General features: G+C 39.5%; 2 protein-coding genes across 2 annotated transcripts; both read right to left on the reverse strand.

Annotated features, from left to right (window-relative positions):
- Positions 1–2,976: 2,976 nt before the first annotated feature.
- cdh26.1 (cadherin 26, tandem duplicate 1) lies at positions 2,977–12,511 on the reverse strand. Its single transcript, XM_046397723.1, has 19 exons — positions 12,425–12,511; positions 11,084–11,140; positions 10,894–10,986; positions 10,644–10,799; positions 10,413–10,560; positions 9,978–10,147; positions 9,735–9,863; positions 9,453–9,638; positions 9,042–9,316; positions 8,307–8,452; positions 7,980–8,210; positions 7,681–7,902; positions 6,720–6,844; positions 6,511–6,585; positions 5,884–5,952; positions 5,597–5,668; positions 4,855–4,893; positions 4,593–4,664; positions 2,977–3,867 (listed from the first exon to the last, which is right to left on the reverse strand). Exons 1-19 carry the CDS (start codon positions 12,449–12,451, stop codon positions 3,649–3,651), a joined length of 2,511 nt encoding a protein of 836 aa, XP_046253679.1. The 5' UTR covers positions 12,452–12,511; the 3' UTR covers positions 2,977–3,648.
- Positions 12,512–15,668: 3,157 nt separating this feature from the next.
- On the reverse strand, positions 15,669–26,889 carry LOC124063973 (dysbindin-like). Its single transcript, XM_046398146.1, has 4 exons — positions 26,519–26,889; positions 18,406–18,555; positions 17,795–17,956; positions 15,669–17,160 (listed from the first exon to the last, which is right to left on the reverse strand). Exons 1-4 carry the CDS (start codon positions 26,559–26,561, stop codon positions 16,865–16,867), a joined length of 651 nt encoding a protein of 216 aa, XP_046254102.1. The 5' UTR covers positions 26,562–26,889; the 3' UTR covers positions 15,669–16,864.

Raw genomic sequence — 26,889 nt, forward strand, 5'->3', positions numbered from 1 at the left:
TTCCCATAATTAAGATAGGTCCGCACTATGTGACTGTGTAAACAGATTTTTGTTCCCATAGCTGCAACACACACACACACACACACACACATCATATCCTGGTGACCTGCGCCTGCACATCAGTAGCTACAAACGTTCATGTGAACGCATCAGTGGAAGAGCCATCAATATTTTGCCTGAGGACACACAGGAATGAAAACAGGAAATATGCAAAATTAGATGCTCTGATTATTTAGTATGAAAAAAATGTGTTGGAGGATTTAATTGTACTACAGAGCTTTTAAAAATAGTGAATTAAAATTGTTATGAAGTATTTTATCCAGCTACTTTTCACAATATCACATTTTATTATTTTTTTATTTTTTTAAAAAATATATTTTGTCAAAATGGCATTTTTTCCACAGTGTCTTCATTTCATAGCACCTTCTCAGTGACAGGTTCATTTCATAATGCCAGTCTGCAGCACAGGGTCTTTGTCGGTCAAAACAAAAGAGGACAGAACCGGTTGTGGTTGTTCTTTGGCCTGAATGACCTGCCCTAAACATTGTCACTGTGAAAAGATGTTGGATGAAATAAGATTTAATGGTAATGATTTGTGATTAAAAATATTTTGGATAATTTCACAATTGCGTGATTATAACAATTATAGTTATTATATAATTATGTAAAGAATTACGTTAGACTAGACTAGATAATTTCATAATGCGTAAATTTATTTAAAACTGGAACACTTTGTGTCTCCGTAATATCTCAAGTTATTCCAAAGCCTGTAATCAGCTTCGATGTACTGTAGGTACAACACCTTATAGGTTCTTTGTTGGTGTTTTGGTGTGAGAGATGCCTTTGCTATCTTTTTAAAATGCCATTATCCTTCTGCTCCAGTTTTTAATTCGTCAAAAAACTGTAAAAACTGTACTTTCATTTTCCAAGTGTGTCACCTAATAAGTATGCAGCCAGGGTTTAGGGTAGCTGGAAGCTGGAATCTGTTGCTGTTGTGTGGCTGGAAGTATGATTGATGTTCATGATATCTTGAAAAAATAAACTTGGCCAGAGGTGCTTTTTAGAAATTACTTTGCTGGCTTATGCAGGTCTGACATAATTGCTAGGCCCGAGGACTGATTATTTCCACTTTGTAACTCCTTTAAAACATTTACTGAGTGACCTTTTGTTTCTATTTAAACCTTTTACTGCAACTGTTTTATTGATTGTAGTAGCGTCTGAGGGACAAAGGTTAACTTTATCTTTTAAAAAATATGTGTATTAAACAATGCATGTACAGTGTTTAATAAAACTTTGTCTGAAAGACAAAGAGAGAAACCCAAATGTGGTTTTGGGTGGTTGATTAATAACAACCACTTTCATTCTCACTCAGCTGCATTTATAAAGACTCAGCTCAATATTTGTTTCTTCCATGATGGGTTTACAGTAGATTTTGAGTGACCTGTCATTATAAATGATGTATATACTACATAAATGTAAAAAAAAAAGTATTTTTTAAAAGTCATTTTCTGAATGTGTTGGTCATACAGAGGAATATTTCACTCCTGTTATGACTACGTACCTCTTAAACCTCAGCACGTGGCTGTGAGGTCTTTAACAAGAGCATACAAGCTAATAATTGCAATATAATATGTTGCTATTAGGTATTAAGAGATCATTTAAGGATTAAAATAACATGTTTGCTAAAGGACAGTGGAATTAGCATGATCTATTGAAAGAAGCTTGTGGACATTAATCTGCTGCATCGGATTCTGGCTTACATAGCTCAACACTGTCCTACCCAGATGGCGAGAATGAATCATATTCAAATCGAACGGAGCGCTTTGCTTACCTAACAACGGAAAACAATAAGAACGGAGCCCAGCAAGACACACAAATCATGACTTGCCTTGGAGGAACGCAATAATTAAACAATGAAACCATTTACCAGCAGCTTTGATGTGATCACTTCTTAAAAAGAAAAAAGAAAAGAAAACAACGACGTTAAACTACATGACATTCAACGCAGATGAATCATAGTGATAGGATAAGAAATGTCTGGCGATTGCAATAAGACCAGCATGCTGCATGTTGGCACAGCATTTGCTTTGCAAGACAGTAGAACCTTTAATGTGTTTTTGTGGGGACTCTTTATGCTCCCTCGTGTCTTTTAGCGTTCCTGAGTTTTTGCAACTAGCTACTGCGTTTTGTTTGGTGCTTGCATCAGAATTCCTTTATTAATCCCTGGAGGGAAATTCTTGAATGCAAGAATATGCATATGCAGTAGCCCAAAGTAGCAGCACTTTTAATGTCCTCTGCTGTCTTGTGCTGAACCTGACCTTAACCAAAGATCACTTTGCAATCTGTTTGCTCCTGGATTTATATGAGTGGGTCAAACAAGTTCAGATGAGTGTAAGATTTGCATATTATTCTCTCTGACACATGAAAAAACAAGTTCCGTCACTTCTGCTGGCACTCATTATAACTTTTCAGTCTGAGCTTACGGAGGGAATACAAGGTCAAAATGCTGAAAAAAATATGTCAAATAAATAAAACAGGCTGGACATCGTCTTTGTAAGGACATGGGGAGCTGACCAAATGAACTGTGGACATGTGGTCTTGATACTGACAGCTGCTGTCTGCATTGGTTTTACAAACAAACTTCACAAATCAGTTCTGAACTTTGACAGCTACTCTCACTGGTTGTGACACTGGCTTGCTTAGATCCATTTCATTATCTGCAGTTCATGACAGTCTTCAGGTTCGGCTAAAATGTTGTGAGCAATTGAATAATTAAAATTGAAATAAATAATACATGTAATTACAGTGGTTGCAGATGAAACCTTCAAATTATGGCATATGTGGGCCTAATAATGCAGCATAGTGGTACAATATGTTGCTAGTTTGGTATAATTTTATTTATTATATTATTTTATTTTCAGTGAACTGAACACTTCTTTTCTCCTTCTCCAGGCAAAATAATTTCACCCTAAAAGATTGATATCAGTATATCTTTTAGTAAAGAAAAGTCAATATTTCTTTTTCAAATGCTACATTCCTGATTGTTGAAAAAAATGTGTGTTTAAAACAGCGGATGCCAATATGTACACAAGAAATCATCGCAGTCACACCACTGAAACAGCAAGTCACAAACAGCAAACATTTACCTCAGCTACATGAGAACAACACCACAATCCAGTTACTGCTGAACAATAATGGAATCAGATTTCTGCTCGTTCTTATCACAAATCTTTTACTCTTGACAAAATGACTGGAAGAAAAACAAAATCCATTAGGGGTTACAGTGGGACGTGGCAGCATTCCCAGAAGTGCAAAAATTAAAAAAAACAAAAAACACACACAAACACACCCAGTTACTGTCAAAACTTTGAAGTCACCGGAGCATGTCTGCTTGTTCAGTGCATTAAGCCCATCTTCAAGCATGCAAAAGCAGTAGTGCATGACCCTTGTTTGGTGGTTAGATGGCAATATATAATGATACCTGCTTCTAAACATATGAGATGTTTAAGCACAAAATCCACACAAACTTTTTCTCTCCAATGATCTGGTCAGATCAGTCCATAACTATAACCTCAAGCAAAGCACAACTTGAATGGAAAAAAAAAAAAAAAACTGGTATAAAAATCATCCCCATTTCAGCAGTGTCCTTTAAAGCTGTATGTTTTTTTCTTGAATTGCCTTGTTACAGATGCCTCCCAAGGTCTTGAACTTCGGCCCTAAATCATTCAGAAACGTGAAATCGTCTCCCAGGTTACTCAATGATAGCCCATCCAGTGACTGGCAGATGCTGCCGTGCCCCTCATAGGCATATTCATTAGGTTGGTACTCTGGGTGGTCTACGTGGTTTCCATCAATCATGTACAGTCTCTGTGGCATGGAAGAAAAAAAAGATTTCTGGGTCATATTGTCAATAACAGGTCAGACCAAAGCGCATGCAGTGTGACATTAATGGGACTTAACTATATCTGTTTTGTCACCCATTGAAACGCACACATACACACACATTCACACACTAAAGGCAGTGAGCTACACTATTTACACAAAAGTATTGGGACACACCTGTTGACTACTGAATTCAGGTGTAATACTAGGCTGTTTTTCCAGGGTTGGGCTCTGCTCCTTACTTCCAGTGAAGGGAAATCCTAATGTTTCAGCATGCCAAGACATTTTAGACAATGCTGTGCTTCCAACTTTGTGGCAACAGTTTGGGGAAGGTCTGTTTCTATTCCAGTATGACTGTGCCCCAGTGCACAAAGCAAAGGCCATAAAGACATGATTGGATGAGTTTGGTGTGGAAGAACTTGACAGGCCCAGACAGAGTCCTGACCTCAACCCCATTTAACACCTTTGGGATGAACTGGAACGGAAATTGTGAGCCAGGCCTTTTGGTGCAACATGTCTGACATCACAAATGCTCTACTGCATGAATGGGCAAAAATTCCCACAGAAACACTCCAGGATCTAGAAGATCCCAAAGCTGCCTGTGCATTTAGAATGCAATATTAACTGTTGGTGTAATGGTCAAGTGTCCCAAAACCTTTGTTTATATAGTGTACCATGCAAGGTTCCACATGTGAGACAAACTCTTTTACCCTGTTGATGTGATCTGAAACGTGTTGACTTGATAGCAAGCTGAAAGAGCGGTTGTATCTTGATGAGCCTCCCTGTTCACAGAGAAAAGAATTGTGAGCTCTTACAGTTAGAATATATTGTGTGCAAAAAATGTACAAGTTGGCTTCCTTCTGCTCAATTAACACACTGCATCATATCCATTAGGAAGTGAATGTCAGACAGGTTTTTATTTTTGCCTACTTATGAAAACAGCCTACTAATTCAATGAAGAGCACGTTTTACCTGGAAGGTGTTTTCCCTGTTTGTAGTCCATGTAGAGTACTGAAATTAAGAAAGTAAATTTAGCATTTGCTATACTCACTTGACTTTTTTAGTAACTATATATATATATATATATATATATGTGTGTGTGTGTGAAAGAGAGTCTGTGTTTAAACACAAGCACAATGAAATTAAATGTTTTAATCGGCATCATCACATCAACATCATCAGAACAAACAAGCAACACCTCTTCACATAATGCAGTGAAATTCAACTGAACTGCACATTTTCTGCATATGTAGGTTTCAGTGTGTATATATTGCATGTGATTGTAAACATGTCTGTTACATTCTTTATATTGCTATAATTACATTTCTGTATTTTTAATGTACGAAAAACCCTGAATATTTCAAAGGCTATATTTTGATTATTATCATATCTTTAGATACAAAACACTGAAAACTATTTCAAACTATTATTTGCCTTTCTGTGAAGGATTTTCTGCTCCCTGATCCAGATCCATACCAAAGATTTCAAAATATCATGTAACTAATAATTAATAGGCAATGGACAAGAAATACTAAGACACAAACGAATGTGACCAGAGCTAAAACCTTCTTCTTAAACTGAGAAAAAGGGTGTTGCGCATGTAGCATCATAATCAAGGTTGTGGTGCCCTCTTGTGGATTTAAGCTGGCAGTGTGCAGACACCCTACAAAACACGCCTACCAGACAAGTGGATCTCAGAGCTGTTGTCACTCACCATGCTCTGCCCTCTAAGGCTTCTTGGAGTGTCTCTCTGTCTCTGTGTGCCCATTGATGTGTTAGAGTTCATCTGTGGGGGATATAGAGTAAGGTTAAGTAAGACTGAAGGAGTGTAATAGAGGACAGCACTGGCCCAGACTGTTGCACTATACTGATTTTTAGGTCATATCTGCACACACAATTAAACTGTAAGTTAATGTATTAGAATTACAAAACACACACACACACACACACACGCGCGCACACACACACACACACAAGACTATTTAAAGACCTGTTACTCACCAGGGTGACCCCTGAGCTGTTGTACATGTTTTCCACATCCTGTGGCATCATTGGAGCCATCTGAGACATCTGGTTGAAGAAAGCAAATTAATAAAGCAACCTTAAAGGCAGAGCCAAGAAAGTACCATTGTATTTTGTCTACGGCATTTACCAAAGCATTTTATTAAATATTTTTTGAATTGAAGATTCACCGACATGCTGTACATTAAATCAGTTCCTTAAACTTATACACCTCCCTGGGTACACACACCTTCATGTGACCTATAGATTCAAGATGATTTTTGTATCATGTCATGCCACTGTAAAAGCTCATCCTGTGACTTACTTATTACCCAGTGCTGCACAAAGGCTATAAACATGTCTAAAACATACAACTTAACTGTAGCCTTCCCTTACATCCTTGTCAATCTGTCTTCACTTGGCAACAAAGCACAACTGGATCACAACTGTCAGTCTTTTTTCAGTAGGATTAGTTGTTTCTTCTGTACTGCTGAATGTTTTCTTTATGTAATTCATTTGCTTTCTCGCTGAGGCTCTTTAAACTGCAAAGGTATCCGTGCTGTCACACCTAAGGAGTGTCAACCACAGAAAAAGGAATGAGAGACTGAGGGGAGAGAGGAGGAGTACCTGTACAGTTCCCTGTTTTATGCCATCTGTCACAGCCACACTGCTTGTAGGTGTCAAGAGCAGAGTGGGCTCAGCCTGTGCGAGATAAAGGAAAAAAATAAATAAATAGGGTAAACCCCCCCCCCAAAAAAAATCTATAACACAGCATATTGAGTATATATGGAGTAACATAGCATACAGAGACTCTTTGTATTGCATAACCAGTACACCTTGTATTCAGAGACCCCTCCTTCCTGGTTGTACTTGATGAGGGTCTGGAAGCCCTCTTCCTGCACCATGGGGATGTGTTTGAAGTCCTTCGTTCCACACTGGCATATAAACAGGAGTAGTAGTACTGCAGACACACATCAAAACAACACTGAGAATAGTGTGCACATAATTAATTTTCAAAACAATGTGACATAATTACTACAGGAAATGGTGACATTAACAGAAGGTCATCGAACCAGTAAGATGAGTTGGGTAGGCAAAATGAAAGAGTAGCGTTTGCTCCTCCCTCATTACCACCACTGAGGTGATTAAAGTTGGTAATTCCCAGCTGGTTCAGTGAAGCTGTTCAGTTATAGCAACTTCTGATGAACCTGTATTAACTCCAGGCTTAAACGAACACACAATGGTTGGTCCATCCTTGTGTCAGTTTAAGCACCACCAACTTTTGGTTTGAGTCCTACCCAGATACAGATACAGATGTTTTTCTTTAGTGAAGTCTCCCTGAACAAATAAAGTGATTGGTCATATACACGAGGGTAGATGCAGGCATATAAACACAGCAGCAAGATGAACACAAACTGAAACAGTTGTGACATGCTTAATGACATTAACACCAGTATCCAAATTTTGGTGATCCATTAGTACCACGAAATCACTGGGATAGAATCATTTTAATCTGTTGAAATCTAGCAGTTCAAAAATTCTAATGATGAAATTCTAATCCTAATTCTAATTATCAAATCAAGCAGCTTGATTGATTTGTAATCAGTACAAGTACAATCCTCATGTTCCAGACCTCACTATTAGATGGATCACTGATTGATCTTAGTCTGACTTAAGCACACCGAGCAATTTCCTCATAGAAGTTCATATAAATCTAACAGACTACTCTTTAAATGTAACTGCAGATTGAGCATGGGCATCATGGTTTTGTATATAGGCACTGATTGTCATACTCACGCAAAAATAAGAGGATTCCTGCCAAGATCAGTCCAATGCCAGATGCCCCAAGGTTGGATGAGGTTGGCTTTTTGCCACGGCAAACATCTTTCTCGCCACAGTCACACACCATCACTTCCAAAGTATCACGTCCAATCATGTTCTGTTGGTCCTGAATCACCAGGGGCACTGAGTAGTTACCATAAGCCAGTGTTTTCAGGCTCACAAGCCCAGCTTCCTCACCTGATGAAGGATGTAAATAGAGGTGTGAAGGTGATTGAAACTCATTTTTCATAAAGAAAATTTCCAGATGTACTAACCAAAGGCAGGGTCTAACTTCCATCTCTCAGCCAGAGTTTTGTCATCACCCCCAAGAGAGAAGGTGAAAGGCCCACTGAAAGGAGAGACATCTGCGTCTTTGGCAGCAACCTTGACCTTGTTAACCTTGTTTCCACACATAAGGACACCTTTGTTGACCAGCTGAGGCATATTGTCGTTGATATCACTAAGGTGGATCAGGACAGTACCCGTACCAGTAGATGGAGGCTCACCTTGGTAGATAGACAACAGGAAAAAATACTTCATCAGTCTAAGCATTTAGTTTATCAGCAGACCACATTAGAATATATAGTAGAGCTCCTTTGTACCATCGTCTATGGCGCCAATGAGGACTTGGTAAGTGCCTGTCCCATTAAGAAAAGGGGACTCTCTGTCCATCTTCTTAGTTGATGTGATCTGTCCTGTTTTCTCATCGATGCTCACCCAACCAGCTGGATCTTGTAACAACTTATACCTAATTACATGGGAGAGATTTCGAAGATGAGCACAACTTATGAAGTGAAAAGGTGGCATTTATATGTACAGTATTTCTGTAAGCACACAAAGACAGGTGCTGTCTGGGCTACTACATTGCTGCATGCTGAAGTAAGTTTTACTGTATACAGTATGCCAGGTTATCAGGTAATTTCAGTTAAGAGGTGTGATGTTAGATTTGCAATTAGAGCCCAATCAAGGCACCAGTGTTTGGGATGTTGCAGATATGTTGATATTTGCTTATGCATGTCTGCGGGCCAATACTAAACTCTCAAAATGCCAAAGATATATTTTTAGTAATGTAGAAATGGTGTCACCATTTCATAATTTGTTCATCAGAAAATGTTGACAATTGTAGTCGCTTTAATTACTGCTCACTTAAGATCTTGGTCACAATTCTTTGAAAACCAATTTTGTCAGAAATATTCGGTCGTGGTATGCGTCATACAATTTTTTTTTAACTCTCAAATGCTGATATTGGCAACCACATGAAATAAAAACAGCATAGAATGACCTCTGTTCACAATGTGGCAATAAGCTCAACAGGCACATAGAAAGTGGACACCGACCTGATCTTGGATACATCCGAGTCAACATCTTTTACTTCAGGAGAGAACAGCATCGTACCGGGCTTTTCCTCTTCCTTCTGGTACACATCAGCCGGATTTTTTAGAAACTCAGGTGGGTCATTGACATCAATCACTTTCATCGTGATGTTGACTGAATCGTGAGGTGGCTCTGTGTCTGCACCACCAACTGATTTGTCTTTACAAACCCATAAGGGTTCCTCATTACGTACTCCTATCTGCAGGGTAGCAAAAGTTGTCCGCTCGTAATCTTTCCCCTGAAAGAAGCACACAAGTTTAAATAAATAATAGTGCAACTGCTGTTACTAATAAATGATAAAACTTTCTTGGACTTTTAACTTAGCACACTCTAAGTGAATGAACAATCTATTGGTGTGAGACAAACAGAATTACCTTGATGACACTCAGAATACCCTCATTAGTCTTAGGGTCAGTTTCAATTTTGTAGTTTCCCTCCTCATTCCCTTTAATAAAGTAGTATTTGGCACGCCACCCGGGAGTTTCAGGAGTGTCTTTGTCCTCCACTGCAACTCTCAGGACGTTGTCTTGGATGGCTGATTCATTCACCTGACCTTGGTACTGGACAGTCAGAACAGTTTCATCTTTAACATCCTATACCACTCCAAAAATGCAACTTTAATGATAGTATTAATGGCAAAAAATAAAAATCTGTACACTTCGCTCCTTGAAAGTCGGTAGATGACTGTTTGAGTCGACAATGTTGAGAGTAACACTAGCAGTGGAGGAAAGAGGCTTTTCTCCATGATCTTTGGCTTGAACAATCAGTTCATACTGCTTTATTTTCTGAAACATATATAAAAGATAATATTTTAGATATACTGACAAATCAGCATGTGTGTATGTCCATGTACATACAGCTTCCCATTGATACAGGTAAGGTAAGTCACCAAGTCTCACATCATAATCAAAACATCCTGTTAAGAAGAGTTGGGCCATTCTGCTATTGATGTGTTTTACGTCAATCTTGGGCTCTTGTGGGTTCTGTGAAATCACACTGATGGTGATTTGAGAGTTGGATGTGTTCGCCTGGTCTCTGTCCATGGCCTGCAGCTGCACTGGCAAGAACCCTTTTAGAAGTTGAAGATAGGAAGAAAAGGAGAGTTATGATGTTATAGAGACAGGGAATAGAAGAAAAAAGTGGACAGTATGACAAAAAGAGACTGGATGAAAGATGTAGAGCAGGTTAGAGATAATTATTTTAATTTTCACTTTGTTTAACCCACTACATTTCATCAGAGCTCCTCCATAGCCTTTTGATAGCCGTTTGACATGGGATACTGATCGCAAGCAGAAAATATATACCCTGTGAGTCATACACAACAACATACTCACCCTTAGGGGTATTTTCCTTCACATCCTTCTTCATGTGAGGATTGAGAAATATAGGTGGGTTGTCATTGATATCCTTGATTTCGACATCAAAAGCTAGTTCCTTGTCCAGGGCTTGGTTTTTCAATTTGTCATAGATATCAAATTTGATCTGTGGGTAAAAGTGCTCATATGAAATTATTTCTAATGGTTAAAAATCTGTATTGAGGGATTGGTAATTAAGTATTAGCTCACGTGAAAGGGTTTATCATAGGTCTCTCTGTCAATAGGTCGAAGGGCCTTGACGACTCCAGTGTCTGGATGGATGCAGAACACATTCAGTGGCTCAATATCCACGCCCATTCCACTTATACGGAATTCATGGTTGTTCCCTGACATGTTATTAAACATCTGATGTGAAGATACAAAACATTCAGTTGTTATTGTTTGCATGGCCCTGGTCAGAAAATGGAAATGACACAGTGGTTAGTAATTTGGTATTCACCCGGGAAATTATCATAGGGTATGGTCCAGGATCTTCTTCTCGTAATTCAATCGTAGACAAAACCCATCTTCTTTTGGAACGCACCAAAAGCTGCTGTTGAGCACAGAATGTAGTTCAAACACGCAATTGTTATTTTTTCTGCTGAGAAGCGAAACATCTAGACAGGAGATTTGATATTCGAAGAAGTTACCCCTTTGGAACGCTTTCTGCGGCCACCACGAGACTCCGCCAGAGCTATTAATGCAACCTAGAACAACAAAAGTTGGATAGTGATATTTGTCACATGTATGTGCAACTAAAAAAACTTCCAATTTATCTATCCTGCATGTCTAGACCAAGGGAGGAAATCAGAGGAACAGACCAATTTCTCTTAATTTGCCTTTGAGCAGGAGTGTCACACAGAGACCGCGTCATGTATGGTACGGGCTTAAAAACAACACCAAGTGAGATTTTTGTGAGTTAAATGTATTCATTTCTGTAATGGCAGTTATGAAAGTTATAATGTAGAATCTAACTTCAGTCAATGGACCAAACATGCGAGTCTCTTTGCTTATTCTTTTGCATTTTTTTTAATATTATATTATATTTTATATTTATATTTTATGCTTTTATTATGCAGTTACCCACGACCCTGACGGATAAGCGGTATAGAAAATGGATGGATGGATGGATTATGCAGTTATAGTATACATGAGGAATTTACAGTGAGGTGGATGATGGATGTAGACCAGGCATATTGTAGTTTATAGTCTGCATCTAGTAAGGCTAAGAACCACGGTCACTAACAGATCATGTTCATCACAGTGACATTAGATTAAAAGAGAATAATATTTAAAATTTCACTTAATAACTAATAAATATTTTTAAAGCTAGCAGTAGCGATGTGGCAGGAAATGAGTGGAGCGCTCAAAAAGGGGAACATCATTCAACAAAGGTCCTGAGCGAGACATGAACCGATTTGTGTTAACGCGTAACCTTTGCACACTGCAATGCCCAGCTTGGTTCACCAACCTTGCAGGACAGTGGGGCTGTAGTAAGTAAAGAGAAGTAAGTAATTCTAAGCGCCACAAGATTTGAGATTCTGAAGTTGCAGAACAGGGAGATGTACATTATAACCCAATGAAATCCATCAACGCTGTTTAAAATATGTGCCTTTAAACTCATGAAGCAGGTGACTGTATCGTTAGCAGCTCATGTTACCATGTTGGCTATGTGTATTTCCATAATACATGGAACTGGTTTGGCTTAATGACTTCAGTTTAATGACTTTTGTTCAATGACTTTTTAACCAATAGAAGAGGAGCAACTAGATGTTCTGTACATGTACATTCCGAGCTGTTATGTCCAAATTTACAAGCAATCTCAAGCTACATGGCATACTCAAAACAAATATGTTGTGACAGAAACATCCATTTTATTTTGATGTCAATCTAATAATTTTTTTTTCTTGTTTAAACAGCATGATTCCTTATTAAATATAAGTATAAGTTACAGATACATAAATGCAGATAATATAGAATTTCATTCCTACCAACAGAAGCAGGTAAATGGTCCTCATCGTGGTCCACTCTGCTTGATTTCCTCTGTGCGAATTCTCCACAGAGTGAAAGACAGTTTGAATACAAGTGCAGAGAAGACAGCCCACAATGCCTGCAGGCAGCAGGTTGGCTGACTCTGCAGTCAACAAAGGGCTGTTTGTTCATGCAATGTTAATGGTGGTGTTAGCACGTAGAGTTTCTGCGTAGGACAGGACCAGTTGGAGCTCTACTTTACACCTACCTGTGTATTTGTTACCATATCTAAGTATGTTTTGTGAGAGAATACATGATAATGTAGACTTTTGTTAGGCTTTCTTGTCGTGCTGACAAACAGGGCTCAGCTCAGGTGTACACCCCTTCAGCTCTTTAGCTTGGGTTACCGTGAGTTATTTATGTCCAGCCTACATCACATGCCAAATATAACTCAGTTTCATAGGTCTTCTGAGTATTGAACAAATGACTGAAATTTTAACATTTGACATTTTAATCCAGTTGGTGTATGTTATTCTGCAAAACCAGCACTCAGTCCCTTACATTCAGTATGTTTTGTCTTTTTATGTGTACATACCAGAGATCATTTGGGTCTTAATTTGACTGTATTTAACTATGGTGCAGTCTTAATGACAAATCCCCTAAAGCTGACAGAGTAGAGGATTAAGCCACACTTTGCAAAACCATTATATAATCCTGATATAATAAGAATGATCTTGATGATGTTAAGAATGTTGCCAGAGATCATATCATAAAGATGTTGGTGGAACAGCACCCATTCATTAAGAGGCGAAAGACAAAGGCAGACTTCTTCACCAAAAGAGCACACCCCTATTTGAAAAGGCTGAACCTTAACTGAAAAATAAATGTGGTTAGTGAGGATTTGAATAAAAGAGTGACTGAATGATTGAAATGCGTTTTCTAATAAAACAAAATCTAATTAAAAAATTTCCTCCTCCCATCACTTGTTGGGCACACAAATACAAACAATTTATTTCACTGTTTGTTTTCCAAGAAATTCATGGATTTTAACTATTAGTGAGTTATTTTCAGAAAATTCTATAAACCTAATATTTCCGAACACATTTTACCAGAAATGACAAATTTTTCACTGCTAAACAGTACAATATGTCACCTGTGCTGCATTTGGACATAAGCGTCTGTGTGTATCTGTCCACTGGGCGTAATATGAAATGATTAAATCCGTGTTTTTATTATCCTTGCCACCATCTTAACTACACCTGGCAAAGATTTGCGTTCTACCACGTTTCTCACAGTGTTGCCCTCCTCAGGTCCTAAAGCAGTTTGAACCCATATTACGCAACCATACAAATGTTTTTTTTTTTATCATACTTCACAAACTCATTTTAATACAAATTCTCTCCATCAGTTTTCATGTTCTTAATTAACTCCTTGATGTTTATTTTCAAATTAAGAAAGTTTATTTATTTATTTAGTTCACGGTAGGCAGAGGGCTTCTGCATCTTTCACCACCAGGCAATTTGCAGTAAGTCTACAGTAAGAGACAGGACCACCCCAGAGGAGATTTCCATGAACACATTGCACACGTTGTTTCTTATTGTCAGATTTTATTCATTCTTCTATTGTATATCTCTGACATTAAACCAGAAATTTCCCAATCGAGCCCACTTTCCTCGTGAACGCATGAGTAAAAGTACCCTGTTATGCTCTTAAAAAACATGAACGTCTGAATTCAGCAGAAAGATTTCATAGTTTTCTCAGACAAAAAGCAAACCTGATTCGTGTCTTGACAGTGTGGGAATATATCACAATTTATTTATCAACTTAACAGCTACTGTGAACAAGAGGGCACCTCCCTTTTGTTTTAGCCTCAGGTCATCTTAAGACTCTGTCACGCAAGGGGATGGCACTAACTCCAAACTGTAATTCCTTACCGCCTGGTAAAGAATTTGTACATTTATTTGCGCGGAGCAGCATAATTGGATGCTTTCACCGGTCTTCAGACGTTGTGATTACAAGAGTTGAAAATGCAGTTGGAGATACCCAAGAGTTTAGTTGAGAAATACTTAATTGAGAAAGAGATTAAAAAGTAGTTAAAATAGTTTATTTGACACTGTGCACTGTATAGACAAAAGTATCATTTTATGGGGCTGTTTTTCAGAGGTTGGGCTCGTTGTAGCTGCAAAGCTGATGAATTTAGAGTGTGATGCTATTAAAGAGCCTGTTGTTGTAATGGTCAATACTTGATGTCCCAATACTTTTGTCTATATAGTGTATGAAAGGATAATTTTGTCAATTATACCTCATTGTGATATCACAGTTTTATGGAGGTAGTAATGCCCTGACCTGTACAGGAGCTGGTGGTGAAGAGTGAAAAGCAATGACTGAAGTTCTGGATGGATGTGATGTGGAGCAGGAATCCGTGAGGATAAGCTTGGCTGAAGGCGTTTGAGCTGAATATGATGAGATATGAAGGTGCAAGGGGTGGAGGAAGCTTTGCATTATTGTGACACTGAAATAAAAGCTGATGGTAGGGGAGAAATGAACAGTTTCAAAGCTTAGCGGCAACATCATGACTGGTTCACAGGGGTAATGAATGTTCCCAGTCGGATGATTCAGTGGGAAACACAAAAGGAGGAGAGAGAGAAAGACAGGGGAAGTAAATAAATACCTTCCAGATGGACTTTTGGTTAAGCTTAATTAAACTACAGTCAAACTTGCAAAACTAGGAGTACTAGAAAGCTAGATTTACAGAGAAGAACAACCGTCATAATGCTTCAATACTGAAAAATCTTCCCATCATGGAAATTCTTTTCTCCCTTGCACGCTATCATACACGTGAACACCGAAGGCTTTATAACTGGGCTTTATCACCTCTTCAAACCTCTAAGATGATGTTCAAGTCTGTCAGCTTTAAAGGTTGGGTTCACAATTTAACACTGGAATGGGTAGCATTTGCTGTTATCATTCCTCCTGATTGCATTGGCTCAGAAGATTTCTCTGTGTAATGTGATTACCCGTGTATGGTGTTGTTCTGACTGTCTTAAGGGAAATTTTAAAAAATATGATCATATCCTAAGCAGACCTTGTAAGCATCATAAAAATGTTCAACCCTCGATTTTGTTTGTTTCTGTTGACAGAAGGAGGTGTAGAAACTCTTCCGAGAGGAAGGTGGTGTCGAGGCAACCACGGGACATGGCAGGACGAATCGAAAGACAAACCAAAAGCCACAAAATGAAAGACAACACAAGTATATATGCAGTAAATTCAATGGGTTTAACCTGTTCCATTTTTATTTAGCTCACAGCAAGATGGGGAGCTAACATTTGAAGAGCTTTAACAATGAAAAGACCTTGTTTTGTATAAGGAGCCAAGCTTAGCTCAACTTGTTGACTTGTGATGTTTGCCATCCACGCCCTCACAGACGCACCCGTGCAGTCTCTCACCCGACAAAGGTCATAAACCAACAAATTTTTATAAGCTGAATCATTTGCTCTCCACATGGCCGTAAATATTCAACCCTGAAATTGTGTCTCACACGGAGGAGGGAAGCAACAAAGTACGAACAACAGGTGTCACCTGCATAACTCCGTAATGCATTACTTGGCAGTTGTATAACTGAAAACATATAAACTAGTCACTCAACAAAATGGCATGCATTTACAGACACGGCTGCGCTCATGACATGCACAAGGCAATAGGTTCACATTGACAAGGGAGCAACATTTTTTGTTCACTTCTGCTCATCGCGCCTCGTTTCTGCCTCGTGTCCATCCTCGGAAAATAAAAGGGAGATTCATGAGCCCTGCACATGAACTGTGTGTTTGAAATCAGTCCACATACACACACACACACACACACACACCTCTGACCAAATCCAAGATACTCAAGGGTGCTGTAAAAATAAAAAAGGTTAAATTATTTTGTAGTAAAGCAGGGCTGCAGGGCGGCGCAGTGGTCTATGGCCTGTCTATGGCGTACTCTGTCCACTCCAGTCAGCTGGAACTGGATCCAGCCACCTTATGATTCCTCCCCCTTGCTTTGGATATCACTGCATTTCTCTCTCTTATTATGACTTTACACAGTTTCTGTTCTTTTTCTTGTGAAAAAGGCTGTACTTTGAAGACACAGAGTGGGCACTAGAGAGATTTCCCTCTGGCAGTAAGAGGAACGAAACTTGAACTGGCAAATCGTTTGATCTCGGCCAGAACATGTTAGCGCATGGGAGCGGTATGACTCATATTATTTGCATATTAAGTGAACATCAAGAAACTTGGAATGGCCAAGAGGTTAAAGGAATGCATTTAACAGTTGCTAGTAAAAATATTTGCAGTTGTAATGGACTTCATTCAAAAGACACAGCAAATCATGCCAGTTTTTTCCCCAAAAGAAAAGAATGTACATGTACAGAGACAGAGAGAGAGAGAGAAACTATCTCCACATAGTTTAAAATTGAGTCTTTATGAAGATTTATTTGCAAGGCATCGTTCCTCTTCGTCTTCTTCCTCAGTTTCTTCATCTCTGGTGTGGGGAGCTGAGGTCAGCAGCAGAGTATCGACATGGACTTCCTCATCATCCGACTGGATCACAGGCGTGTCGACCCCGCCCCCGCTGGTGTCACTGGAACCCGATGATGTAGAGGACATGCGAGACTTTGAGCCGCAGTGAACTTCATCTTGCCGTTTCAAAGGTGCCCTCTCCCTGTACACCACCTCTGCTTCTTCATCCTCCTCATCTTCTTCCTCGTCCTCAGCCTCTGTAGGCAGAAGCTGTTAGAACATCTCTGTACTTGTGACGAAACCAGATCAGAAACCTAGATTAGCTTCAAGTTTTTTTTGTGCAGAGGTCACAAGAGTTCAGAATTTTCAGAATTCAGGAGAATTTAGGAGAAATCAGGAAGGGCTTTTTTATCAGTTACACCAAAAGTCATCGAAATGTTTTGTTTTTTTGTTTTTTTTACCACAAGTTTAAATTGTTTGATTGTCACTTATTTTTCTTTTGTCCCTTAAAAGTGCTATAAAATGTTTTTCATATTAATCTTACATGCTGCTACACTGGAGCAATTTTGTAATATATAAAACAGACACATACTGCTCTAGTCACAAAATGCACAGCACTCTTTGGTTGTAATTGATGTAAAAAAAAAAAAGAAAAAAAAAAGAGTTAAAAAAAAGTTAATTAATTAATGAAACTGAGAATAATAATGAAAACAGATTTAAAGTCTATATGCAGAAAATATAAAATAATAAATATAAAATAAACGTGTCCTTTTAAAATGTTAATTGGCCTGCTATTATTAAATCTGCATTTGAAAATTGATTAAAAGAATGGCTTGACAATATGTGAAGTGACCGTACTGCCGGTTGTGGCTCAGAGGCAATCGGTGCTACCTGGTAGTGGGGATGCCAGCACTCCTTCATCCGATCCTGAGCCTGAGCCCGAGCCTGAGTTGAGGAAAACATCCAGGGCCTCCTGGTCAGAGATGTCCATCAGGTCCATCTGCTCCAGGACGTCCACGTTCACCTCCATAGAAGAGATACTTCCCATGGGAGCTGCAATTACAGGCAGAGGAACATATGTAACAGAAATAAACATTGTTTATGTCAAAAGCAATGCACATCATTTGAATCTTGACACCACATACCGCAGGTCTATTAAATCATGTTAATAAAAAGTGACAAACAAGGACTAAATACGTATTTTAAATCTGTAAATAGTTTGCTGAATTTTCTGCTGTTCCTTTAGTGAGCAACGCGGTTTCTCATCAGCAAGTAGCTTCACTTTTACAACATTTCACAATCACTTTAAAAGTCAAGTAAGTTTTATTTATGCAGCCCAATATCATAAATCATCATGAACAAAAATAGTAATAATAATAATAATAAAACAGGGGAAAAAATAGACATAACCTGAGGAGGGGTAATAAAAAGGGGATCCCTTTTTCAAAAATGCTGTTATGCCCTGAGGGCAGAAAGCCATGTAGGAAGAGACAGTCACTCACGTTTCCTGCAGTCGATCTGCAGGTGAGCAGAGGGCAGGTAGTTGTCAACATCCTGCTGGTAGACCTCTTCAAAAAAACGCTGTCTCTCCCTCAGCTTCAGGTGCTGAGCAGAGTCATTGTCCAACACCCTCTGAGAGCTGTCTGTCTCCGCTGACCACCAAAACAAGACACATGAAAACCATTCACTCACGCTGTTTTTATTAGTGCAGTATTGTATAAACATATGTTGTTTTTTCTTATTCTTGATAGAGGATGGAATCACAGGGATACTTCTTATTCTGCCTTAGACTGAGGAACTTTTATCCCTTTATCTAGCTCTATGGTGGGCCAGCATGAGTCAATCATGAACTCTCAATCTCAATTTGCATCAAAAGTCTTTGTTGTGTGCTGTCATTCTCCATCTTTCACTCCAATTTTCTGCCATCTATTTATTATCAATAATTAATAATAATAATAATAATTCTTTTTCGTCCTCTTACAGGAACCCAATAGACGAATTGGACTGGTGTTGAAGTTAGAAACAGGTTTTGGTTCTAAAGACGACAAGTCGATGCTGCTGCCAATCCTCTGAAAATATCTGACATAGAGATAAGATGTTAACGCCCATAATTACCTGCATGCTTTTGCTTTGTGCTTGCCAAACCTCCAAATGTTGAAATCACAGACGGTACCTGTGGCTCAATCAAAAGGCATAAAAGGTGCCAACATCTAAGATATAGTTGTAAGTTTTACATTTGTCAGATGTTGTCAGTGTTTGATAAGTTGTAATCAGAAAGTTGTGCCAAAAAATGAATAGAAGACCTGTTTTTATGAAGTAAGCACTATTCAATGTAACACAGAAACTGACTCATAAACTCTACTCTCTCATAGTAGAAATGAAAAAAAATATGCTATTTGTAACTCTTTTATAACACAGTCTATGAATACCAATTCATCTGAATATCTCTTGATTTCTTTATCATTTTCACTGTCAGATTTTCTGTACCATCTTCTTTCTTTTCTCCTTTCTCTTTCCACTTTCCTTTCCGTCAACCATTTCTGTAACTTCGTTAAGGGTGGAGAAAATGTTCTCATGGCATTAGTCTGATCTCTAGTGGTTATGATCAAGCACACGTGTAGTTTGATAATCAGTTACACAATCAATGAAAATTTGTACTACTGGAATTATATTAGTGATGTGATCGATTAAGTATTGGCTTGAATATCTGCTGCAAATATTTTTCAAGTACAAAAACGCACCTAACTGCCCCCAACTCAGCTTGTGAGCCTTTGATTTGGATTGGGGCAATTCTCCTTATTCCATTTATTTTTCTTTTTTCTTACACCATTACACTAAGTATGCCTGACCCATATGCAAACATCTGTGCATGGCATTTACATGTCAGATATACAATATCTATGATTCATTAGTCTTTATCATAAATTGGTTGGTGTGCCTTTTGATTTTGACTGACTTAAATATCATCTTTAAGCTGCACTCCTTCCTCTGTATTCTTAGGTCATATACACTGCACAGACAAAAGTATCCAGACACGGTTCTTTATGGAGCTTTTTCAGGCGTTGGGCTCGGCTCCATCCTTCCAGTGAAGCTAAATCTTAATGCTTCAGCATACCAAGACATTTTGCACAATGCTATGCTTCCAACATTATGGCAACAGTTTGAGGAAGGTCGTTTTCTATTCCAGCATGACTTCTGCATGAATGGGCAAAAATTCCCACAGAAACACTCCAAAATCTTGTGGAAATTCTTTGATGTCATTAAAATGCCTGTTGGTGTAATGGTCAGGTGACCCAATACTTTTGTCTATAGTATATTATAGTGTTTGTATGCAACCAAGGGATCCACAAAAGAACAAGTCAGTCGTTGCAAACATTGCAGATGTCAAAAGATTCCAAGCACGGTGTGATGTTACTGAGATATTTTTTTGTTGCAGTGGGCTACAATATAGACATGCTTTGAACAACAACAGAGCATCTGTCCTTAGGTCTACCTCCAGCACTGACCTTTGCCACGCTGACCAGCTGTGGTTGTGTAACCGCGCTACATCCTCCACAGCACACATTGTGCCTTTGCCCACTGGGCTCCATGAGCTGACGCTTTCACTCATGTCACCAGTGTTTAAATGTCTGTGAGAGCCTGCCCGTGTGCTCGCATAGGCTGTGCGTGTTTGTGCTTACGCATTCATGTTTTTGTGTGTACTCAGGCTGTGTAACATGTCTAACAAGCCTCCGTGACTAACATGTTTACATGATGCCGGCAGATGGATCCAGCATGCAGGGTAACAATATTCACTTGACTTCATCTACAGACCTTTTGAGTGCTACTTTTCTCTTGTTTGGAAACAAACACATCTGTGTGATCCAGCCTACCACTTCAGGCAGCTCCATCTCTGGAGACACAGCTAGTCAATCTGCCCTTGAGGGGTGTGTGTCCACTCTCATGAATTAACTACAGCCCTTTCTTCTGACATTCAAGCTGTTTGTAGAGGCAGGAAACCACAATCTGATGCTTCAACAGTTTGTAAAGTAAACCGGGAACAATGACATAAAGCTTACAGTGTTGTTAAATATTGACCAGTGTCCAGACAATGTAACGTATGTGACATGTTCATAATCAGTTAATGTACTGATTATTTTCTTGATTAATGGATTAATTGGAGGCCTTGTTTTGACCAACCAGCTGTCCAAATCCTTAATGATAATGTCGAGGAAACCAAAACCTCAACCAAATCTGGAACTGTTGAATGTTTATAATTTTTGCCTGAGCACAATTAATAGATTATTGCTACTGATTAATATTCTGCCAACTGACTAATCGACTAGTCTTTGCAGCTCCAGTGTACAGCCTGAGAAATATAGACACCCACTGAATGAAAGCCTACTTGTCAGACATGTCATCAGATATGCAGGACATACTCTTCAGAGAGGCCAGTGGGCTCAGCATATCAACCTGCTGAAATCCCCTGCCACTTTGTTGCCACCTGCCACTACACATGATCACTCAGAAGTCTTTATTTGGTCACAGTGGGAAACTTGAGACAAATAAACAAGTTGCTATGCAGGGCTTCTGATGATGAAGATGATGATGACGAAACTACACAGGTTATGTAAACTTCAGTTTTGCCTGCTGGCCTACTCTCTCTCTCTCTCTCTCTCTCTCTTGCTCTCTCTGTTGCTTACTACTCAAGTTGAGATAGCCAGTGGACATGCCCAACCCACGCACCAGCTCAGCTGGATGTCTCCATCTGTCTGCCTCTATGTGGGAGAAAAACATATATGTGAAAGACTGACTCATCCTAATAACCTCTGAAATTTCTTTCACCCTGCTGAGGAATATGTGTAGGAGGTCTCCATGCAAATTGGCTAAGGTTACGTTACTTTCATGCTCTAACCCAGACCCAGATGGTGTTGATATCCTCTATGGGGGAATCCCTTGCTTTTGACAGGGGTTATTAACTACCAACAATCCCTATGTGACTGATATTTTCTTCCATTTTCAGTCTTGCATCCAGTCTTATTTGCTCTTGCTTGACTCATCTGTAAGTTTAAGTGTCCCGGAAGCAGTCCAAACACACAAAAAGATCTCATGAGATACAGAGAGAATATAAGCAACCATTCATGTTCAAGACAGGTTTGTGCAAGGTCCAGTGTACACAATGTCTGATAGAACAGTTTCAGTGTTAAACAAGGCAACTTGTTCAGGTTTTTAGGCTGCTGCTTTACACTTATCTAGGCTACAAAATACAGGTCACATGGAATGGATTTACTGGGTCAAGGAACAGAGAACAGCTGTGATGGCTGACTGTGACTCTGTTAGGGAAAGTGTTGGCCCTGCTATATTAAGAGACGTGGCTTATAGAGGGGGAAGAAGACAAAAGAAAAGAAAGCCAAAGAAAAGGAAAGGTGAAAAGAAGTGCCAATCTGTTACCAGGTATTATTGCATGTCTGTTACTGCCGACACTGCACTGAAACACATCATGGGATTGTTGCAACTGTTACGTCCCGATACCGGGGACAATAATAAAAAGAAAGGGAAGGACGACACGAGCACGACACATTAGCCTTCACTCCGTGTATTCCACGTTCAGTAAGCGACATACATCCTCTTTTTTGTTATCGAAACCCAGGCATCAACAATCAATTGCTGTGCAACACATTTGCCACAAACTGACAAAGATTAAATAAAAAAAACAATTGAGGTTTTGAACATAACTTAGGCAAGTGCATTTCCATAACAGGTAAGTAAAAGGTTGTTAACAGTAAGTCATATAAAATAGAACGATCTTATTTATAACTTTTCTATTTTATCTATTACTCTTTCTGTTGTCGTTTCCATGCCTGCAAGGCAAAAGCAGTCAAACACAAAACGGATGATCAGTCCCTATTTTAACATTTTTAACTCAAGACATGTTAAAACAATGAATTATTATTCCTTTTTTTATTAATAATATTCTCGGCCTTTTCATCATGCCCAATATTATAACCATAACATAACCACTGATGGACAGTAAAAACAATATAATTTGAAAAAGAAGGCAGAATTAATAATTCAGCAAGACTGCTGTGTGCGAAATGAGGGCTCTGACAGTGTCTTTCATCTCAGACTCATTCTGCTGATGATGACCCTGGGACACAGCAGCAGTGTAGTTACGCTGTATGACCTACGTCTCAGCTTGGAGAAAACTACTCTTTTCAAAGACTGAGCATCTGACGGACTGAAGTTGGCTTTTGCCTGTGAGCCTCTGAAGTGCACTTCATTTATCGCTGGAAGAGCAGAGGGGGACCTGTCCTGACATGTTTGTTATTCAAATACAGTGTGTAACACATTTAATACTCAGCTCTAAACTCTTTCACCATAGAGGCTCCTCTGCTTTTGCTCAGCTCACACCACCATTGAGAAAAAGGGCTTGACTCTGGTACACAAAGATAAATGCTGTAAGCCACTAACTGAGTTAAGCTTCACCGTATTTAACACTTGTGATCTGCGACAGGGCCTTACTCAGAAATCCCTTCTCCCTCTAAGCCCACACTGGACCATAATTACCTCGGGCTTTCTGTTATGTAATACTGGTACAATTCTTCAGCTGCACATACTAGCTACAAAACTGGACTCCTACAGCATTGTAGAGTATGACCATGCAACTTCCAGCCTTGGTCAACATGCACGTGGGATGCACGATTTGGCTGACTTTGTGGGAAAGGAAGGAAGGAAGGAAGAAAGAAAGACGTTTGTCAAAGAAATTCGAATGTGGTGTTATGCAACCTGAGCCTGCTGTGCTTTATTCCTGGTATAAAGTAACTGTAGTGTCAGTGATTTGAAGCAAAGAGAGCTTTACTGGGTCTGCTTGCCTCAGCTAAGCCTCATACTGACAAATACAAGGGTGCAGTGATGCCATGCATTTTTTTTTTGTGTGCATTTGTTGTGTGTCAGGGCAAAACACGCTCTGAATATAAATCATTTCATTGGCTTTAACACTACAAGAATATCTTTCTTTTTTTTTTCTCATTTCTTTAGCTGTCTGTAGTCTACATTTTCTTCACCCTCCTGATACTTTTTCTTTCGGGTGAAACATTTTCATAATACAGGGATAACGAAGTGAGATGAAGTAATGTTTTTTGCGATCTTTCTGAATCAGAACATTAAACAGAACATTAAAAGAGCCCTGGATGCTGAGCTGGACCGAGTCAGAGACAACAGATTGATTGTGATTGGTTCACTTGCTCCACTTGAAAATGTCAGATGTATGTAACCTTTTACATCTTTGTCCCTGGATTTTTATTACTTTGGTTCACAGTGCGGCTGGCATTTTCCTTAAAACATTACTACGTTTTGGAGTGTGAAATTGGCAGAATAAATTAATTTCCCTGCTCCCATTCACACATGACTGCATGCAGGAAATGTTCCTGAACATTGCTTGTGTGAAAGGGGCTTAACAGAACACATAGGGGTGGTGTGTGTGTGTTGCAGAGAGGGGTGGGTGTGCGTCATCCCGGGCCAGAGCTGAGCTGAAGCACATGATTTTTTCATCCTTCAAGAGTCTGATCTTTTTGCCACTTTCACTGGTCTGGTCCTGTTAACACACACTGATAGCCCTTATATTCCCATTCAAACATGACACATCGCTCTCTCAAGTTGTTTGATTTTGCTACAGCTTGCAATGTGCAATTGTTTTTCTGTGTCATCTTCTTTCTGGCCACCCTTTCAGCATCTTTTCCGTGATGAAAACATTCGGCTCTGCAAACACACATCATCGCTACTCTGTGTTATTTTAATGGTACAGTCATACATCAGGAGTCCTGGGAACTGCACTGGAAGAAGGGAACAAATGTTCCCATTGAACCAAAGAGTCACATGGCGAAGCTTTCAATCCCCTTGTGGCGAGTGGAAAATAAATCCCATGATCATCTTTCTGTTTTCAGTGAACATAGAGACTGTGTGTTTGTGTGTGAGTGAGAGAGCCAGTAAAGTAGTTGCACTGCATGGCCAGTCACATTTGACAGCCCATTTATCTCAAACTCCACCCTCGACTCCTGCAGCTACCAATTCCCCTCCCGGAGCCGATGATGGTGTCACCCAGCTCTCAGCAGCATACAGCCACATAATTTTAAGATATTACTGCTATTATTTACCGAACCAATCGCTCTCCTCTGCTGACCGCGTAGACACAGCAGTCCATCAAGAATAAATCATTTATGAGTGAGATCACTGCACCACAACAGGAACCTCCCCCGCCATGCATTCCCACTCCCTTCTCCACCCACACTCATATCCATGAACATACAGCCGTGTAGTAGAAAGTAAATCCAGATCAGTCATTTATGATTCCAATGTCCCACCGCTATCATCGTCATACTACATCATGCAGCAGGCAACTCAACCTGAGGCTTAGAGCAACAGCTACTTTATAGGAACACCACATCAGTTAAAGTCTGTTTTATCACTTCAATCTTCAGGTTCCTGTGATCCCAGTGCTATGATTATATCTTCAACCATGTCTGGACACCTGCTCCATAAATGTCTGATCAGGGTATTCCCAGGCCATTCCCACTCCCCTTCCTGAAGCCATTAAAGCACTTCAATCGAGGATAAATGCAAAGACGACCTCCAGCCATGTCCACCGCTCCCTATTTAGGTCCATTTCAACAGGACTTTCAGTAGTCTCAACAGAGCTCATATGCAGGGCTCTAGTCTGTGTTTATCGCACAACATAATCATTAAAGCAGCAAGTAGTGTGGGGGGAAAAGCAAATTATTCTCTAAACAATGAAACACAAGAAGCAGCTCATGTGAGGAACTTTGTTCAGTTAGAAAGCAAGACATTGTTCCTCTGGCAAACAGGTAGCAGTTAGCAAGTCTTTTCTTGTTCTATATAAAGACCTTTGTTTAGCTTCGTCAGACTCTAAGAAGTAGTTGTTAGCCCTTCACTGTGATTAAGCCTCATCTGCATCAACGGTGCTGCACCACCATCGGGGCTGTCAGGCTCACTTAGTTAAAAAGAGATGACTGTGGCTGTTATGAAATGGGACAAGTAGATTTTAGCAGTAGCTGCTAATGAGGCTGCGATCAAGGCTAGACCGAGAAGTAGAAGGATAAAGTGATCATATGTAATTTTATTGCTTTTCAGAGAGTGATAATTTAATGAATACTTGGGGGACAGTTTTCAATCATGTATACCAGAAAACTGTATTATGTAACATATGGGCAGTATGTAATATAAAGTACAGCTAACATTGATGTCTTATGGAGCTAATTAAAGAAAGATGACACATCTCTCACAAGACAGTTAAATGTTTTTGTTGTGAGGCTCTGAATGATGTCATGATTTATTTGGAGCTGAACTGGCTGCAGGAAATTAATACCCTCTGCACAATAAAACTTTCCCTGGCCTGGGATATGCAAAAATATCCACAGGGACTACACTGTGGAAATGAAAGTAGTAAATATGCCAAGAATGAAAAAAAGTGGGCATGAAATGCTAAATTACAGCAAGAGATGAAGAGTGAATCCCTACAGGACATAAAGTTACAATATATTGCACAGTATTGCAGGTCTGACTAGCACCACTTTGTCTTCAGCTGCATTTCTGTTAACTCATACACTGTTGTTTACTTACATGCCAGACGCTTGTTGTGGTTGGCTGACCCAGTAGAGGACATGATCCAGCAGATGTGGGACTGGCTGAAGACAGCGTTCCGCCTTTGAGTGTGTGTGTGTGGATTTTTTTCTTGTCCCTTCCTGTCAAGGCTCCAGGACAGGATGCTGGTATGTGTAGTGGTTGGTCATCTGGTCATTGCATCTCTGGACTTTGGCACCAGGACTATCAAAGATGGTACATTCACATTACACTTTATCTCCCTCCCTCCTCTTCTCTTTCTTCCAGCCTGCTCTGCCTTTTTGCTGTTTGCCGTCCTCCCTCCCCCCTCTCTTTCTGATTGCCTTTGCTGTTCTTTCAAGGTTTTTTCTCTCACTACTTCACACTCTCCT

This window comes from Scatophagus argus, chromosome 8 (assembly GCF_020382885.2).
Source record: "Scatophagus argus isolate fScaArg1 chromosome 8, fScaArg1.pri, whole genome shotgun sequence".
NCBI classification, from domain to species: domain Eukaryota; kingdom Metazoa; phylum Chordata; class Actinopteri; family Scatophagidae; genus Scatophagus; species Scatophagus argus.